This window comes from Hyperolius riggenbachi, chromosome 5, assembly GCF_040937935.1.
Source record: "Hyperolius riggenbachi isolate aHypRig1 chromosome 5, aHypRig1.pri, whole genome shotgun sequence".
Classification (NCBI taxonomy): Eukaryota; Metazoa; Chordata; class Amphibia; order Anura; family Hyperoliidae; genus Hyperolius; species Hyperolius riggenbachi.
This window is the reverse complement of record NC_090650.1, coordinates 106733949-106750863: the sequence shown is the minus strand read 5'-3', so window position 1 is coordinate 106750863 and position 16915 is coordinate 106733949. Positions and strand designations below refer to the sequence as shown.

At 45.9% G+C, this 16915-nt stretch overlaps 1 protein-coding gene across 1 annotated transcript in view; it reads left to right on the top strand.

Moving 5' to 3' along the window:
• TBC1D5 (TBC1 domain family member 5) overlaps nucleotides 1-16915 on the top strand; it is a 510822-nt gene that overhangs the window by 148885 nt on the left and 345022 nt on the right. Inside the window, exon 4 of the mRNA XM_068238274.1 lies at nucleotides 8795-8903. Coding sequence (XP_068094375.1) covers nucleotides 8795-8903 — 109 coding nt within the window. The remainder of the gene's footprint in view (nucleotides 1-8794; nucleotides 8904-16915) is intronic.

Genomic DNA, 16915 nt, shown 5'->3' with positions numbered 1-16915 from the left:
AGTAGTAAAGATGATTATGTGCAGGCTGACTGTGAATGAACCAACATGAACAATTACTTGGCGGATATCAAGCTTTTTTTGATCTCCTATTTTTTTACTTTTCACTTTGCATTGTATTGATTTTTTTCCCCCTTTTGGCTGAAGTTCCTCTTTAAATCCGCACAACGTTTATCTGGTGCAGTGATTTGATCTAATATTGATTCATTTCTGCTGAAATCTGATTGAGATTGAGGGTAGCAGGATGGCATAATTATCACTTCGCCCCTATCAATTTCCTATTGAAGAGTAATTAATTGTTTGAAATCGGGATGCTATTGGGTGGATTGCTTAATTTTATCCTTAAAGGATATTCAATATTAAAATAAAACTTTATTTGCTCTTATACAATTTTAAAGTTTTGTACATCAATTGCTAGCTTGAGAAGGGACTGGGAAATACACAGTTTAGTAATATCAAGAGCGCAGAGTGGGAATGATGACTCATTTCTCACTGAGTCTAATAAGAGAAATTAAATACCCAACACTGGCATTGAAATGTGAACAAATGTTGCTTGATAAAGCTTGGGAATTGTATGCATGTAGGTGGAAAGTAAATAATATCCTTTAATGATAGGAACAAACTAGAGTGTTACAAGATGACGACCAGAATTTCAAGTTACAGATGTTTCCTCATTGACCACGGAAAAAAGTCTAAGAACATAGACCATTCATGGAATAAATGTTTAAATACTACTCGCTCAGTGAAATGTTGTTTTTCTTAAAGGGAAGGCCCAAGCAAAATAAAAAAATGTGTTTCACTTACCTGGGGCTTCTACCAGCCCCATGCAGCCATCCTGTGCCGTCGTAGTCACTCACTGCTGCTCCAGTCCCCCGCTGGCAGCATGCCGACCTCAGAGGTCGGCGGGACACATTGCGTACATTTTTACGCATTCCCGCTAGTGCAGGAACATTAACACATACATTTTTACGCATTACTGGTTTAATGCGTACAAATTTACGCATTGAACCAGTAACGCGTAAAAATGTATGTGTTAATGTTTCTGCACTAACGGGAATGCGTAAAAATTTACGCAATGCGGCTGCCGACCTCTGAGGTCGGCATGCTGCCAGTGGGGGACTGGAGCAGCAGTGAGTGACTACGAGGGCACAGGATGGCTGCATGGGGCTGGTAGAAGCCCCAGGTAAGTGAAACACCTTTTTTTATTTTGCTTGAACCTTTCCTTTAAAGCAATCCTGGAGTGAATAAATATAAAAAAAAGATATTTCCCTTGATAGTGGCAAGCCCCTGGATAGTACAGAGGCTTCCCAATCCTTGTACATGCAGTTGTTCCAGTGCAGGGTCCCTCTTTATCTTCTGGCCGTGGAAAAGCGCATCATCACTATGTGTGAGAAAATTCTGTCTGTAGAGGGAAGCACTTACGCAGAGAGGAATTTTCTGGCTCGTGACCAGAGGAAACCTATTTGACGTGTTGGGTTGAATAGCTCTACAGAGGCAAAATTGCAAAAGCAACGCCAGGAAATTTGGGTGCAGGGTGAAGCTGAAAAACTGACACACCCTGCTCCTGAAAAAGTCCTGGTGGTGTCAACCTCCTGAGCGGTATGCCTGACACTAATAGATTTAATGACCCCACAAGGTTTAGCTAGCACTAGGCTAGCTAGTATAGGTAGCTGGCACACCCCGATTTATTCCGATTCCCCAATCCAGCCACTTAATACATTACCCAGACTGGATCCAGCATTCGGCGCAGCCTCCTCGCACAGCTACGGTCTTCTCTATTGGGAGGATCGGGGCTGCGCATGACGTCCGTGATGTCATGACGTCCGTGATGTCATGACGTCATGTACGATCCTCCCCATAGAGAAGACCGGAGCTGTGAGGGGAGGCTGCGCCGATCGCTGGATAGAGGCTGGGTAAAGTATAAACGGCTGGATCGGTGGGATTGGAAGAAATCGGGGGTGCCGGCTACCGATACTAGCTAGCCTAGTGCTAGCTAAACCTTGTGGAGGCATTAAAGGGAACCAGAGACGAAGCACCCTCATGTATTTTACCATATATATCAGTGGGAACATTAGAGAAAACACCTACTTGCTTCTGTTTCTTTCTTCACTGCACAGCTTGCTTCTAATCAGCCCTGATAAAATCCCTGACTGAGCATACAGTCTGGCTTTGCTCAGGAATATTTATAGCTCAATCTGTGTTCTCTCATGTCTTTTTAAGTCCAAGCCTGCCCCCTGAGCAAAGCCAGACTGAATGCTCAGTCGGGGATTTTGTCAGGTCTGATAAGAAACAAGCTGTGCAGTGCAGAATGAAACAGAAAGCATGGTTGGTGTTTTCTCTAATGTTCCCACTGATCTATATGGTAAAATACATGAGTGTGCTTCGTCTCTGGTTCACTTTAAATCTATTAGATTCTTCCTGGGGACTCTAAAGCTGCAAAACCTCAGCGTAACGCTCAGGAGGTTAATTACTATTCCCCCCTCCAGGCCGCCATTTCTTCAGGGGAAACATGCAATTTGGCTGCCAGCTTTTGCACTGCGTTTTTTTTTTTCTGAATTTGTGCTCAGTATTTTGCCAGTGCCCAAATTACCCTCAGAGCATAGCTATAGGTGCAATAATTACAGCTTATGGCGTTGCACCAATGTCTGGTGCCATTTTTGCCTTCCTCACTAAAGAGAACCAGTGCTGGATCAATGGTAAATAGCAGGACCCAATAAGCCCCTAGGGGTATCTACAGGCTTCCCACTACCAAGATGATACTTTATCTTGGTCATTTTCATTTTATTTTATTTTTTAACTAGTTGTTTAGTTAACCTCCTTGCCGGTTTTCCCGACCTGAGCTCGGGGTAGAAAAAAGAAGCTATTAGCGGTGATCCCGAGCTCAGGTCGGGGTAGGGAGTGCAGCACTTTACCTGAAGTTGTGGAGTCCCGCACGCGATCTCGCTGCGCAGCGGGACTCCAGCCTCTCTCCCCGGCAGTGTGGGGTCTTTCCCTGGCCGCCGGGATCCCCCATGTCCCCGCTATTCTTCCGGGGACCCGGCAGCCAGTTGGAGCAGCGCAGCCGTGGTGGTGGCAGCAGAGCGGTGGTGGCAGCGTGACGTCATCGGGGGCGGGGCTAATATTGAAAACGAACTTCTCTATATTAGAGAAATATAGAGAAGTTCGTTTATATGTATATTAGCGCCATCTTGTGGGCAAAGAGAAAACTGCAGCACAGGAGCCCAGAATGGTAAATTTTTTTTATTTTGCTGCAGATCTCCCTGCCAGAATGATTTTTTTCAGGTTTTAGGGTCTGAAAGAGTGGAAAAAAATTGCACCGCTTTTAGACCCTAAAATCTGGAAAGAATCAGAACGGCAAGGAGGTTAAGGACACTCAACATGTATGTAAGAAGGAAAAAAATTCCAGTGAGTCAGCCTCCAGCAGGCAGGGATTTAGTAGACATGCTGCTTCTCACTTCTGGCACAAGAGTTCAGTGTTCGGAGATGAAGCAATCGGATCCGTTATTCTTAATGAGTAGTCTGTCTTCCAGTTCAGCCTCCTGGCTGCAATTAGTGATGCTAGCAAACAGCTCGCCAGTGAATCTCTATGGGCATTCTGGCTGCGCACTACTTCCGGGTCGCAACGCCAGCCCGTGTCTGCACGTGTCCTTTAGTACGCATGCTCTGGCCCGGCAGTGTGCGTCCCTGATTGCAACGACGCGCACCGCCAGGCCAGGACCTGTGCTGACACGGGCAGGCACACTACTCCAGGACATTGCAACCCAGAAGTAGTACAGGACCCGCTGTTCGTGGCGAGCAGCTCGTGAGCTGTTCGCCTACATCTCTAGCTGCAATTACCGTACATGCAGCTGGATGGCAGCCTTTGGTAACACTGTCTCATAGAGTTTAGAGGCCTGTGAAAACTTTTTCTGCTTGGCGGTGTTTTAACACTGTCTAATGTCGCATCTGAGGGCTGCAACCACCATGCTCAGAGGCAACTCTACGGCGGTTCGTTTGACCACTGCTCTTGCTGAGTGCTAGTAAGCACCCGGATGGCGAACGGGAGCAGCTGACCTTAGAGGAAAGAGGAGTGTCCTGAAAAAGACACAGTACAGTAACCCAGAACACGTACATGTTGTCTACTGCCACCAGTTCAGAAAAATAAATCCTTTTCACTGGATAATACTGGCTGCTGCTCTTTTGTCATGCAAAATAAATCTATATGTGCTCCGCTTCTTAACAGGAAATTCCACTTTTCAAATAATTTTGTGTCTTAAAGTTGTTGAAATAAAAAATCGGTTGGGATCCCTTATACTTTATTCCAATACAAGGATATGTAAATCAAGACCATTGAAGAAACTTGAAAAATGTATATATAAAAATACAATAAATCTTTATTGAAGACAACACTTGTGCAAAAATATTAATAAAAAGTATCCTTCAAGGAACTTTTTCCATAGGAAATAATTGCAAACATACAGCAGTGATTAACATCAAGATTAGTGCAAATGTAAATATTGAGGCGACAACGTCGACTTGTTTCGGGATAGACCCTTCATCAGGCCTCCACATGTACAGATAAATCTAAAACCAAAAAATATAAAGCCATTAGGACCATGTGGTGATAAGATGCAACCAAAGAGTGAAGCATACTATGAGCTGGTGCAAAGAAAATAAAAAGTGCAAAAGTAGAGCGTAATGATGTACAGTACCACTGGTGTGACAAGGTTGTTATAGTAAAGAAAGAAACAAAGAAAAGAAAAAAAGATACCAGGGCCCCTTAAGTGTTTTGCTTGCTGGTTTTTTAATTAGCTTAGTGATAGAGTGTATATATACTTATCATTTTATAGGTGGTCATACCTGGCTTCATATTGTCCAGATGTTTTTTAAGAACAAGTGTTAACTATACAGGTACCCTTTTTCAATCTTGAGTTTGCCATTTTTGTTGGTGGCATCTGTTGCTTATTACTTTCTTAAAGGGATACTGTTGGGGGGTCGGGGGAAAATGAGCTGAACTTACCCAGGGGCTTCTAATGGTCCCCAGCAGACATCCTGTGCCCGTGCAGCCGCTCACAGATGCTCCGGCCCCGCCTCCGGTTCACTTCTGGAATTTCTGACTTTAAAGTCAGAAAACCACTGCGCCTGCGTTGCCGTGTCCTCGATCCCGCTGATGTCATCAAGAGCGCACAGCGCAGGCCCAGTATGGTCTGTGTCTGCGCAGTACACTCCTGGTGACATCAGCGGGAGCGAGGACACGGCAACGCAGGCGCAGTGGTTTTCTGACTTAAAGTCAGAAATTCCAGAAGTGAACCGGAGGCGGGGCCGGAGCATTGGGGAGTGGCTGCTCCAACACAGGATGTCTGCGGGGGACCATTAGAAGCCCCGGGTAAGTTCAGCTCATTTTCCCCCGACCCCCCTACAGTATCCCTTTAAAGTGACCAATCAGTAACTATGGAAAATAGCAGGCGTTAATTAAATGCTCTGAAAAAATGGATAGAGCAGGCATCAAAAATTAAATAGATAAGATGAAATATAATGGCCACAGCGAATAAACTACTCTATAAAAATCACGGGCTCAATACAGTCTCATAGATATATCATAATACAATCACTATCTAAGCAACTGATAAATTAAAGACCACAAACTACTTACTCATCCAATATTCAAATACAGGAACCGCACATGGCAGGAGCTGGAGGTGAATATGGGAACCCTTATACTCCCTTTTTGGTTTGGTGGTGGAACTTGTGCCTGGCTTGTATTAAACTTTGATTATCCACCAACAGGTGGCCCTCTGCAGACTTACAACAAACCTGTAGTTCCCTGCTTCAGCTCAGGCATGGTTGGTACAGAACTATTCAAATAGTGTGACACGGCTGTCCCCCTGGGTGGCAGAGAAGCGATCCACTGTCATAGGCTGAAGCCTACGACCGCCAATCGCGCTGATTGGCTGGCGGGGGGAGGGAGGGACTGGTACAAAAAGATTTAAAGAAAAGAGGACATTTATTATTTAAAAAAAAAAAAAAGAATTTACAAAAAACAAAAAAAACATCCTGGGAGCGTTTATAGCCCACCAACAGAAAGCTCTGTTGGTGGGCAGAAAAGCGGGGAGTGAATCACTTGTGTGTTGAGTTGTGCGGCCCTGCAGTGAGCCCTTAAAGCTGTGGTGTCCTTAATTGTCAAAAATATCCTGGTCACTAGGGGGGTTTAAGACCGTGGTCCTTAAAAGGAGAACTGTAGTGAGAGGTATATAGAGGCTGCCATATTTATTTCCTTTTAAGCAATACCAGTTGCCTGGCTGTCCTGTTGATCTATTTGGCTGAAGAAGTGTCTGAATCACACCAGAAACAAGCATGCAGCTAATCTTGTCATAGCTGTCAAAATTGTCAGAAAAACCTGATCTGCTGCATGCTTGTTCAGGGGCTATGGCTGAAAGTATTAGAGGCAGAGGATCAGCGGGATAGCCAGGTAACTGGTATTGCTTAAATGGAAATAAATATGGCAGCCTCCATACACCTCTCTCTACAGTTCTCCTTTAAGTGGTTAAAAGGAAATAGATATAGCAGCCTCCATTTTCCTCTCAGTTCAGGTGTACTTTAAAGGGAACCTGAAGCGAGAAGTGTATGGACTGCCATATTTATTTTCTTTTAAACAATATCAGTTGCCTGGCAGCCCTGCTGATGTATTTGTCTGCAGTAGTGTTTGAATCACACACCTTAAATAAGCACGCAGCTAATCTTGTCAGATCTGACAATAATGTCAGAAACACCTGATCTGCTGCATGCTTATTCAGGTTCTATGGCTAAAAGTATGAGGGCTCGTTTCCACTATTGTGAATCCGCATGCGTCCAACGCATGCGGATTCGCACATGTAATGCAAGTGGATGGGCCTGTTTCCACTGTAGCGTTGTTGAGGTGCGTTTTTTTTCAGCGGTGAAAAAACGCACAAAAGAGCCGCAGAATTCGCCTGGGAATGGAATGCATGCGAATCGCATGCAATGTATTTAACAGGGAAATCGCATGCGTTTTTGCAGCGAATTCGCATAGGTACCAATGTAAATTCACACAGGCAGTGACATGGTTAAAATCGCATATACCCTCACCTATGCGAATTCGCGGCAATAACCGCATGGGGAATCGCATCCGCATGCGATTTCATCAGCGGTGGAATCCAGGCAATTCCGCACCGCAATAGTGGAAACGAGCCCTTAGAGGCAGAGGATCAGCAGGACAGCCATGTAACTGGTAAAGCTTGAAAGGAAATAAACATGGCAGCCTCCATATCCCTCTCACTTCAGTTGTCTTTTAAACATTGACCAGTGTGAGAGTGGTGAGCAGGATACACACATGATTTCCAAATTGATAGAATGAAACTGCAGAAGACGTGTTCCTTTTCATCTGTCTTCCACTCTCACAAAGTAAAATGCCTCATGGTCTGGTTGGAGTCCGCAGTAAAAACGTTTCCGCCACAGGCTTCTATGGAAAATGCATCCGCGCTCCAGAATTATCATGCAGGTCGGATTTTGTGCGTTTTATTTACGGATCCGTTACTGACTGACAAGTGTGAACGGATCCTATTAATAACATGGAATCTGTTTACTGTCCATTTTAATGATCTGGAAAAACAGACAAAAATTGTGCAGTTTGCGTTGCGGTGTGAATTGATTCTTAGCCAGCTTTATGAATCAGAAAATAAAATGACAGCATGATTTTGCTTGTAACAATTGACCAAAGACGAGCTGTCTTCATTCTGAATGATGTGATTGGTTGCCATGGACAACAACGGCTTTATCTGGTTTTTATGAATGAGCATTTTTTTCCCCTCACGAGCGTGACCTTGATTTGTGCCTTCTGATTGCACACATGCCTGTAACAAGCATTAGCTAGTCAGGTCACCGAGTGCCATTCTCCAGCTAATGATGTGGCATGCAAGTCACAGAGACACTGAAGAGAAGCCAAGTCAAGTTCTTTTGTTCAAACTCTGTAAATGGTTTGGGACAATTAATTTCCAATCGTTTCCCAGTAGAGCAGATTTACTTGTATATTAATGAGGCACAGGTGTTGGGCCCCTTGTGTCTGTAAGCCTGGGAGGCATATTTAGGTTGTTTATCTAGTCAGCCATAGGTACCGCAAGGTGCTCAGCCTCGGCTTTTTTTAACAGTTTATACAGTGAGGATATTTTTGTTTGTTTCATTTTGATGCTTTTTTATTTAAATTTGCCTGCACCTGTTAAAAATTTAAACCTGCTCATGTAGAAATAAGTATGAGCCGTTCCGGTGGTAAATAGTGTTGCCATCCTCTGTTATGCTTAACAGCCCGTCTGCTATAAAGATTAGAAAAAAGGGTGGGGGGGGAGGGGATTCATTTAAACAAATATTTTATCGAGAAGCTAATAGATATTAGCTGGAGTTGCTCTTCATAATTCAGCCCGTTGCGTCTCTCTCCTGTGCGGGCGGAAATACGATCATGCTTGTGTTAATATTCATTTTTCTTGTTTATTCACCGAACTGCAGTCCCAACGTTTTTTGAGAAAATGGAACGGCCTCCATAGGCATTATGAATTTCAGTAGCTGGCATAATTATAGCGATCTACATATTCATTAAATCCTGACAAGAAACGTGTCCAAAAAAGACAACCGTGCTTTTTTAAAAAAAAAAATGCACTTGAATAAAAATCGACGTTAAAACACCACAAATGTTTTTTCTTTTTTGTTTTTGTGTTTTTTTTCCTGTGTGTTCCAAGCTGCTGGTGAAATGCAGCACGTTGCTGTTGTATGTTACTTAAATTTAATACATCCGTGTTCTTTACCTCCACAGCAAAGAGTGGGAAGAACTTTTTGTAAACAGCAATTATTTGGCAGCGATCCGTCTGAAAGGGATTAATGGGCAGCTGAGAAGCAGCAGGTTCCGGAGCGTTTGCTGGAAGGTAAGGAGAAAATATTTATTTATAGATTGTGGTTGCAGTGTATCAACATTTTACCTGATGCGCCTGAAGATTACTGATGCAGTCACAGGATTTTCCAGGCGACTACGTCTGCTTTTCCTGAATCCTTTATTATTATGTGTTGGGTATTTTGGTAATCACAGCTCTGCTCTTCTCGTTGTTAATTGGGATTTAAGGAAAGTAAAAAAAAAATGGCAATTTGATTTTTTTTTTTTTTACTAAACTAACAATTATATAGATAAAGCTACATTGGAAGTAATGGGATTCACCTAAAAAAGTTGTTAATGTGGCTCCCCTCCTTGAACGCAGTTTCCTAAGGTTAAATTTACCATGAGAGCTGCATTGCATTCCCTGTAAAAAAGAATGCAACGGAGAGGATATGTTGCATTGTATGTAATGCGACAGTTGCGTTGCATAAAGTGAAGCATACAGACAAAAAAAAGTATGCGTTGCCACCCCATTAGGATACTGTAGTCTGTTACATTGCAGTACACTAGATACACTCTGAACATCGTATAGACTTACTATTGCAGTGCAAATTTGTGCATTAAAATGCCTCTGTTACATCACACTGCAACCCCCACTATGAACTCAGCCTTAAAGTGTACCTGAGATGAAAGGATGTTAAAGTTTTATACATACCTGGGGCGTCCTCCAGCCCCCTCCATGCAGATCGCTCCCCCGCCACTGTCCTCCACCTCCTGGATTCTCTGGTAAATGCCCAGCTATCTTCAGCCAGTCGGTGCAGGAACAGTCTGCCCACGCGCACTCTCCCATGGCGCTCAGGCCGCTGGGAGCATTATGCACTCAGAACACTCCCGGGGCAGAAGTGCAGCCAGCCCACACATTCACAGTACACACCAACTGGCCAAAGATAACGGGGCATTTATCAGAGAATCCAGGAGCCGGAGGACGGCAGCGAGGGAACCAGGAGTCTAGTCCTAGGAAAAGAGGTGAGTGGACTCACCCTGAACAGCTCTGCGGTGCGCCAAAAATGGGCGTGATCAAGCATAACATGGGCGTGGTTATGGGTGGCGCCAAATATACATGACCTTAGCAGTGATGTAAAAGGTCTGCTGGGGAAGTTTGAGCTCTGCCGTAGTGTATCCCCTGAAAATAGATGTAATCTGACAGCATTTCACCAAAAAGACACGTAATCTGGTAGAAGTTCCTCCAAAATACAGATAATATGGCAGTGGTTCCCCCCAAATAGACAATGTGGCAGTAGCAGTTCCCCCAACATACACATAATCTGGAAGCAATTCCCTAAAATACACGAAACCTGACAGCGGATCACCCAAAATACATGTAATCTAGCAGCAGTGGTCCCCCAAAGATACACAATCTGGCAGCAGTTCCCCGAAATACGCAAAATCTGGCGTCAGTCGTTCCCCTAACATACACATAATCTGGCAGCGGTTCCCCAAAATACACTTAATCTGTTAACAGCGGTTCCCCAAAAATGCAGATAATCTGACAGCACTTCCCCCAAAATAGGTACCCCCAGCATAGGTAGCTAGGTCTACAGGTGTCCCTAGTATAAGAAGCCATGAGTATAGTTGTCCCCAGAATAGGTAGCCAGGTGTATAGATGTCTACAGAATAGGTGGCCAGGTGTATATGTTCGATAAGCAGCCAGGTGTGTAGTAGTCCCCAGTATATGTAGCCAGGTGTATAGCTGTCCCCAGTATATGTAGCCAGGGGGTATATGTAGCTAGGGGTATATGTGCCCAGTATATGTAGCTAGGGGTATATGTGCCCAGTATATGTAGCTAGGGGTATATGTGCCCAGTATATGTAGCTAGGGGTATATGTGCCCAGTATATGTAGCCAGGGGTGTATGTGCCCAGTATATGTAGCCAGGGGTATATGTGCCCAGTATATGTAGCTAGAGGTATATGTGCCCAGTATATATAGCCAGGGGTATATGTTCCCAGTATATGTAGGCAGGCATATATGTGCCCAGTATATGTAGGCAGGGGTATATGTGCCCAGTATATATAGCCAGGGGGATATGTGCCCAGTATATGTAGGCAGGGGTATATGTCCCAGTATATGTAGCTAGAGGTATATGTGCTCAGTATATGTAGGCAGGGGGATATGTGCCAAGTATATGTAGCTAGAGGTATATGTGCCCAGTATATGTAGCCAGGTGTATATGTGCCCAGTATATGTAGCCAGGGGGATATGTGCCCAGTATATATAGCCAGGGGGATATGTGCCCAGTATATGTAGCCAGGGGTATATGTGCCCAGTATATGTAGCCAGGGGGATATGTCCCCAGGTAGCCAAGTGTGCCCCCAGCAGGAGGGGAGCAGCGCAGTGGAATGAGAGCTGTGGGATCAGCGGGGAAGGGCGGACGTCTCCCCCCCCCCCTTCCCTCACCTTAGGGCTCCCCTTCCTGCCTCTCCCCTCCGGTGTTTTTAAATCTCGACTCGGCGGCTAAAGTGGGCGGAGACTTACCGCCGTTCTTCCAGCCGCTGGATGGAGCTCTACTCTGTGCGCGGCTAGTCTGGTCTACTCGAGACCAGACTACCCGCGCACAGAGCAGAGCGTCCCTTGCGGCTGTAAGAACGGCGGTAAGTCTCCCCCCACTTTAGTCGCCGAGACGAGATTTAAAAACACTGGAAGGGAGAGGCAGGAAGGGAAGCCCTAAGGCGAGGGAAGGGGGGGAGACGTCCGCCCTTCCCCGCTGATCCCACAGCTCTCCTTCCACTGCGCTGCTTCCCTCCACACATGCCAGAGTGGACGGCGTCCACCCTCTGAAAAAAGCAGGGGGACGTTGTCCACTCGCGTCCACGCCACACTCGACCCCTGGAGGGATTGATCTGCGTGGAGGGGGCTGGAGGAAGCCCCAGGTATATATAAAACTTTTCAATCCTTTTGTCTCAGGTTTAAGGTGAATATGCACGTCCACCTTTATGTCTGATTGTCGTTTGGACGACTTGTCAGGCAAACATGTGGTTTAAACGTCAGGTACACACATCCAACAAAGCGGACGACTATCTAATTTACATGTCGTCTGACAGACTGGATGTTCAGTCATAAAAGACAAGCGTCATCACGTTGATAGAAATGTTGGTTTCCTGCACCTCTACACGCATGCGCCAACCTATTAGTTGGTCAAATGACCGCTGGTCATTTGTACACACGTACGGACCTGACAGTCATTTGAACGACAGTTGGTCCATCCGATTAAACCAAGCGAATCGGGCAAAACCAATGTTATTGTTATATCTTCGGCCGCTGTTGATTCTTCCACCGCAGGAAGAGATGTTGCCCAGTAGTGGGGTCTAAGCGTCCACGGGTCTTCACCGACAAACCCCGAAGGGAAGGCTGGACTTAGCTGCCTAGTGTGCACCAGGTCACTACTGGGATAATCTCAGCTGGTGGTCGAAAGAACAGCGACACCTCAGTGTAGAGTATCCAGTAAGCGTAATCCGGGTCCGGGCAAAGGTCAGGGCAGGCAGCAGACAGACGTAGTCGAGAGGCAGGCGTGAGGTCGAGGCAGGCAGCAGGCAGGCGTTTAGTCGGAGTACAGGCGTAAGGTCGAGGCAGGCGGCAGGCAGACGTAATCCAGTTGCAGGCAGGGTCAAGGCAGGCGGCAGACAGACGTGGTCAAGTATCAGGCAAAGGGTCAAACCAGGGGCAGAAGATCAAGAGTAGTCAGGCAATCCAGGTCACAACGGCAGATCAAACAAGTAAAAGGCTGGCCGGAGCTCAAGGGCTAGACAGGCGAACCACACACTAGCTGTCAGAACGAACAGCACCGACTGCTGGAAGAGCAGGCCTTTTATAGGGGCAGGGCTGCACTTTGGCGCGTAATCCTGGCCGCTGCGCATGCGTACGAACGTCCGCCAAAACCCCGCGCATGCGTACGCGAGGTCTGACGCCATTCCGCACAAACGTACGCACGCCCCCGGCAGCCGTCGCTAAACCGCGGCCGGCAACGCGCGCGCGCACAGAGACCAGAGGACGCCAGTGCAACGCGGAAGTAACACGCGGAGGACGCCGAGGACAGAGCAGAGCCACGTGAGTATGACACTGCCCCCCCCCCCCTACGGGCAGTCTCCGAATGCCTTCAGGACAAGGCTTTTCTGGATGCTGTCTATGAAACGTATTGACTAACCTAGGTGCGTGAACGTTCCGTGCTGGTTCCCAAGAGTTTTCCTCCGGACCAAAACCTTTCCACTTAATAAGATACTGAACCGATCTTCCCCGTCTCCTGCAATCCAAAATCCTCTCCACCTCGAATTCCTCCCCACCATCAACCAAGACCGACTGAGGCTGACCGACCGACCTTCCAGGAAATTTGTCCGGAACTACTGCCTTAAAACAAGAAACATGAAAAACAGGATGGATCTTCATTGAATCCGGCAATGCAACTTTAAAAGCAACCTCATTAATCTTTTTAATAATAGGGAAAGGACCAACATACTTAGGCCCCAGTTTCTTCGAAGGACATCGTATCTTCAGATTAGTTGTGGATAACCAGACTTGATCACCCACCTTGAAGTCAGGACTTTCCTTTCTCCTCTTATCAGCCTGTGTCTTCATTCTTGCCTGAGCTTGCTGAATATTTTCCTGGAGTAATTTAAAATTTTCAACAAGCCATTCCATCCTTGCCTGAACCTCCAGAACCTGAGAATGCACTTTAACATCTGGGAATACTGTAGGATGAAAACCATAGTTTGCTAGAAATGGTGACTGTCCTGTAGAAGAGTGGATGTTGTTATTATAAACAAATTCTGCAACAGGAAGTAAAGAGGACCAGTCATCCTGTGTTACTGAAGAAAAGCAACGAAGGTATTGTTCTAAAGTCTGGTTCGTTCTTTCCGTTTGACCATTAGATTGTGGGTGATATCCTGATGTCAATGAAGAACGGATCTCCAGTTTCTTGCATAACTCTTGCCAAAATTTGGAAGTGAACTGCACCCCTCTATCAGTGACAACGTCAGAAGGAAGTCCATGAAGCCTCACGACCTCTCTGATGAAGACCTCAGCTGTAATGGCCGCAGTTGGAATGGATTTTAATGGTATAAAGTGAGCCATCTTGGTGAGACGGTCCACGATCACAAAGATCACGGTGAAACCAGAGGAAGATGGTAATTCTACAATAAAATCCATCGCGATCATGTCCCAAGGGCGGGATGGGATGGGAAGTGGAGATAACAAGCCCCATGGTTTTGACCTCAGACTCTTAGACCTAGCACATGTCGAGCAGGAAGAAATATATTCACAACAATCTTTCTTCAGACTGGGCCACCAGAAGTTCCTTTGGAGTAACTCTGCTGTTTTGGCCACACCACCATGACCAGCCATCTTATGGTCATGAAATAACTGCAAAACCGAGCATCTTAGTGGTTCAGGAACAAAAATATTCTCTTCATGCATAAAGAGTCCATCCCTAAACTGAAGACTTAAAGAAGGATCGGGTTGCCAGGAGGTTGATACTTGTTTGATTTGGGATATGATATCTGTCTGGATTAAGAGGAAGTGCCGAGATGAGAGAATTGTATCAGATGTCCGGAGGTCAACTTCCCCCGGATACATTCTGGAAAGTGCATCTGCTTTAACATTCTTGGAACCGGGTCGATAGGTTAAGTGAAACTCAAACCTGGAGAAAAATAATGCCCACCTGGCCTGTCTGGGGCGGAGACGTTTAGCAGTACGGAGGTATTCCAGATTCCGATGATCGGTGTAGATAATGAATGGATGTTGGGCACCTTCTAGTAGATAGCGCCACTCCTCTAATGCCAGCTTAATTGCCAAAAGTTCTCGATCTCCGATATCATAATTTTTCTCGGCCCCACTTAATTTCCTGGAAAAGAAAGCCACTGGGTAAAGGAGATTCTTTGGTCCAAAGCGTTGTGATAAAACTGCACCAACCGCAGTTTCTGAAGCATCAACTTCTACTATAAATGGTTGAGTAGGATCTGCATGGTGTAAAATTGGAGCGGAGGTAAACAGAATCTTCAACTGTTCAAAAGCTCTTTGTGCCTCAGAAGTCCAACAGAAACTAATGTGAGCCTTCGTGAGTTGAGTGATAGGTGCCACCACTGCCGAGAACCCCTTTATAAACTTCCGGTAAAAGTTGGCAAAGCCAATGAATCTCTGTATTCCCTTCTTATCAGTGGGAACTGGCCAGTCAAGAATAGCAGAGATCTTCTGAGGATCCATGGCTATACCCTCGGGAGAAATATGAAATCCCAGGAACTGAACAGTTGATCTTTCAAACTCACATTTTGTAGGTTTTGCAAAAAGACCATGAACTCTCAGGCGCCCTAGCACCCTCTTAACCTGCTTCCGATGTTCCTCCAAGGAAGAAGAGTAGATAAGAATATCATCCAGATAAACGATCATAAAAGTATCCAGAAAATCCCTAAAGATGTCATTCACGAAGTGCTGAAAGGTTGCTGGGGCGTTGCACAGGCCGAATGGCATCACCAGATACTCATAATGTCCGAAGCGAGACCGGAATGCCGTTTTCCACTCGTCTCCTTCCCTGATGCGGACAAGATTGTATGCTCCCCGGAGATCCAACTTAGAGAACACTTTGGCTGTACGAAGACGTTGGAAGAGATCGGGTACCAAGGGCAGAGGATATCTGTTCTTAATGGTGATTTTATTTAACGCTCTGTAATCAACACACGGCCTAAGAGTTCCATCTTTCTTCTCCACAAAAAATATGCCTGCGCCTGCGGGTGAGGTAGAATGTCGAATAAATCCCTTCCGAAGATTTTCTTCAATATAATCTTTCAAAGCTTTGGTTTCAGGGTCAGACAGAGGAAAGATGTGTCCAAATGGAATTTCTGAACCTGGGAGAAGTTCTATAGGACAGTCATAGACTCGATGTGGGGGTAGAGTCTCAGCTGCCCTTTCATCAAAGACGTCTAGGAAGTCATGGTAACAGGCAGGAACTGTGGACTTGATCTCTGAACTAATGCATAAGAGACGTCCAATCTGAGGAAGGCAAAACTGTGCACAGTATGATGATGAGAAGTTGATCCTGCCTGTTGTCCAGTCAATGCTGGGATTATGTGCCTGCAGCCATGGTATACCCAGAATCACAGGAAATAAGGGAGATGGGAGCAGATCAAAGCTGAGATACTCTTGGTGTTCAGAAGAGAGGGTAACCAGTAAAGGTAGGGTTTCTTGTGTAATAGGCCCAGAACTAATGGCCGATCCATCGGCTAATTGTACAGGAAGACATTGGCTCTTGTTTCGAACTGGTAGATGTAGTTGCTGGGCTAAGTTGGTATCCATGAAACAAGAGCATGCTCCGGAGTCGACAATGGCTTTAAGTACGATCACTCCTCCTGGACCCTGCAGGGAAAGAGATAAGGAGATATGAGCTGAGGATCCTGAAGAGACCTGTGAGAAGTAATCCTTACTTATAGTAGACTTACTTGGAGGCCTTACAGGGCAGGCTTGGAGGAAGTGACCGGTAGCTCCACAATAAAGGCATAGGTTAGCGGTACGTCGACGTTGGCGTTCCTCAGTAGTTAATGGAGAACGGGTAAGCCCAATCTGCATCGGCTCGGGCTCTTCTAATGAAGAGGAAGGACCACTAACCACCGGAACTGGTGGGATAACAGGAACTGACGGACTCCAGGCGGATCTGAATACACCTGATTTCTCCAAACGTCTCTCCCTTAATCTACGATCAATTTGAATGGCTAGTTTTATAAGCTCTTGAAGAGTCTCGGGAATACCCACTCGGGCCAGCTCATCTTTAAGAGAATCACAAAGACCCAATCGGAACTGGAATTTTAATGCAGCGTCATTCCACTGTGTATCAGGACTCACACGGCGGAAGTCAGTGACATACTCCTCCACAGGGCGTCTACCCTGTCGAAGGGATTGTAGAGCCGATTCTGCAGAGGCAGCTCGTCCTGGATCGTCATACAGTTCGGCCAGGGCAGTGAAGAATGTTTCCAAGGTACTAAGAGATGCATGTTGCTGGTCTCTCAGCTGCAGAGCCCAGACCTGAGG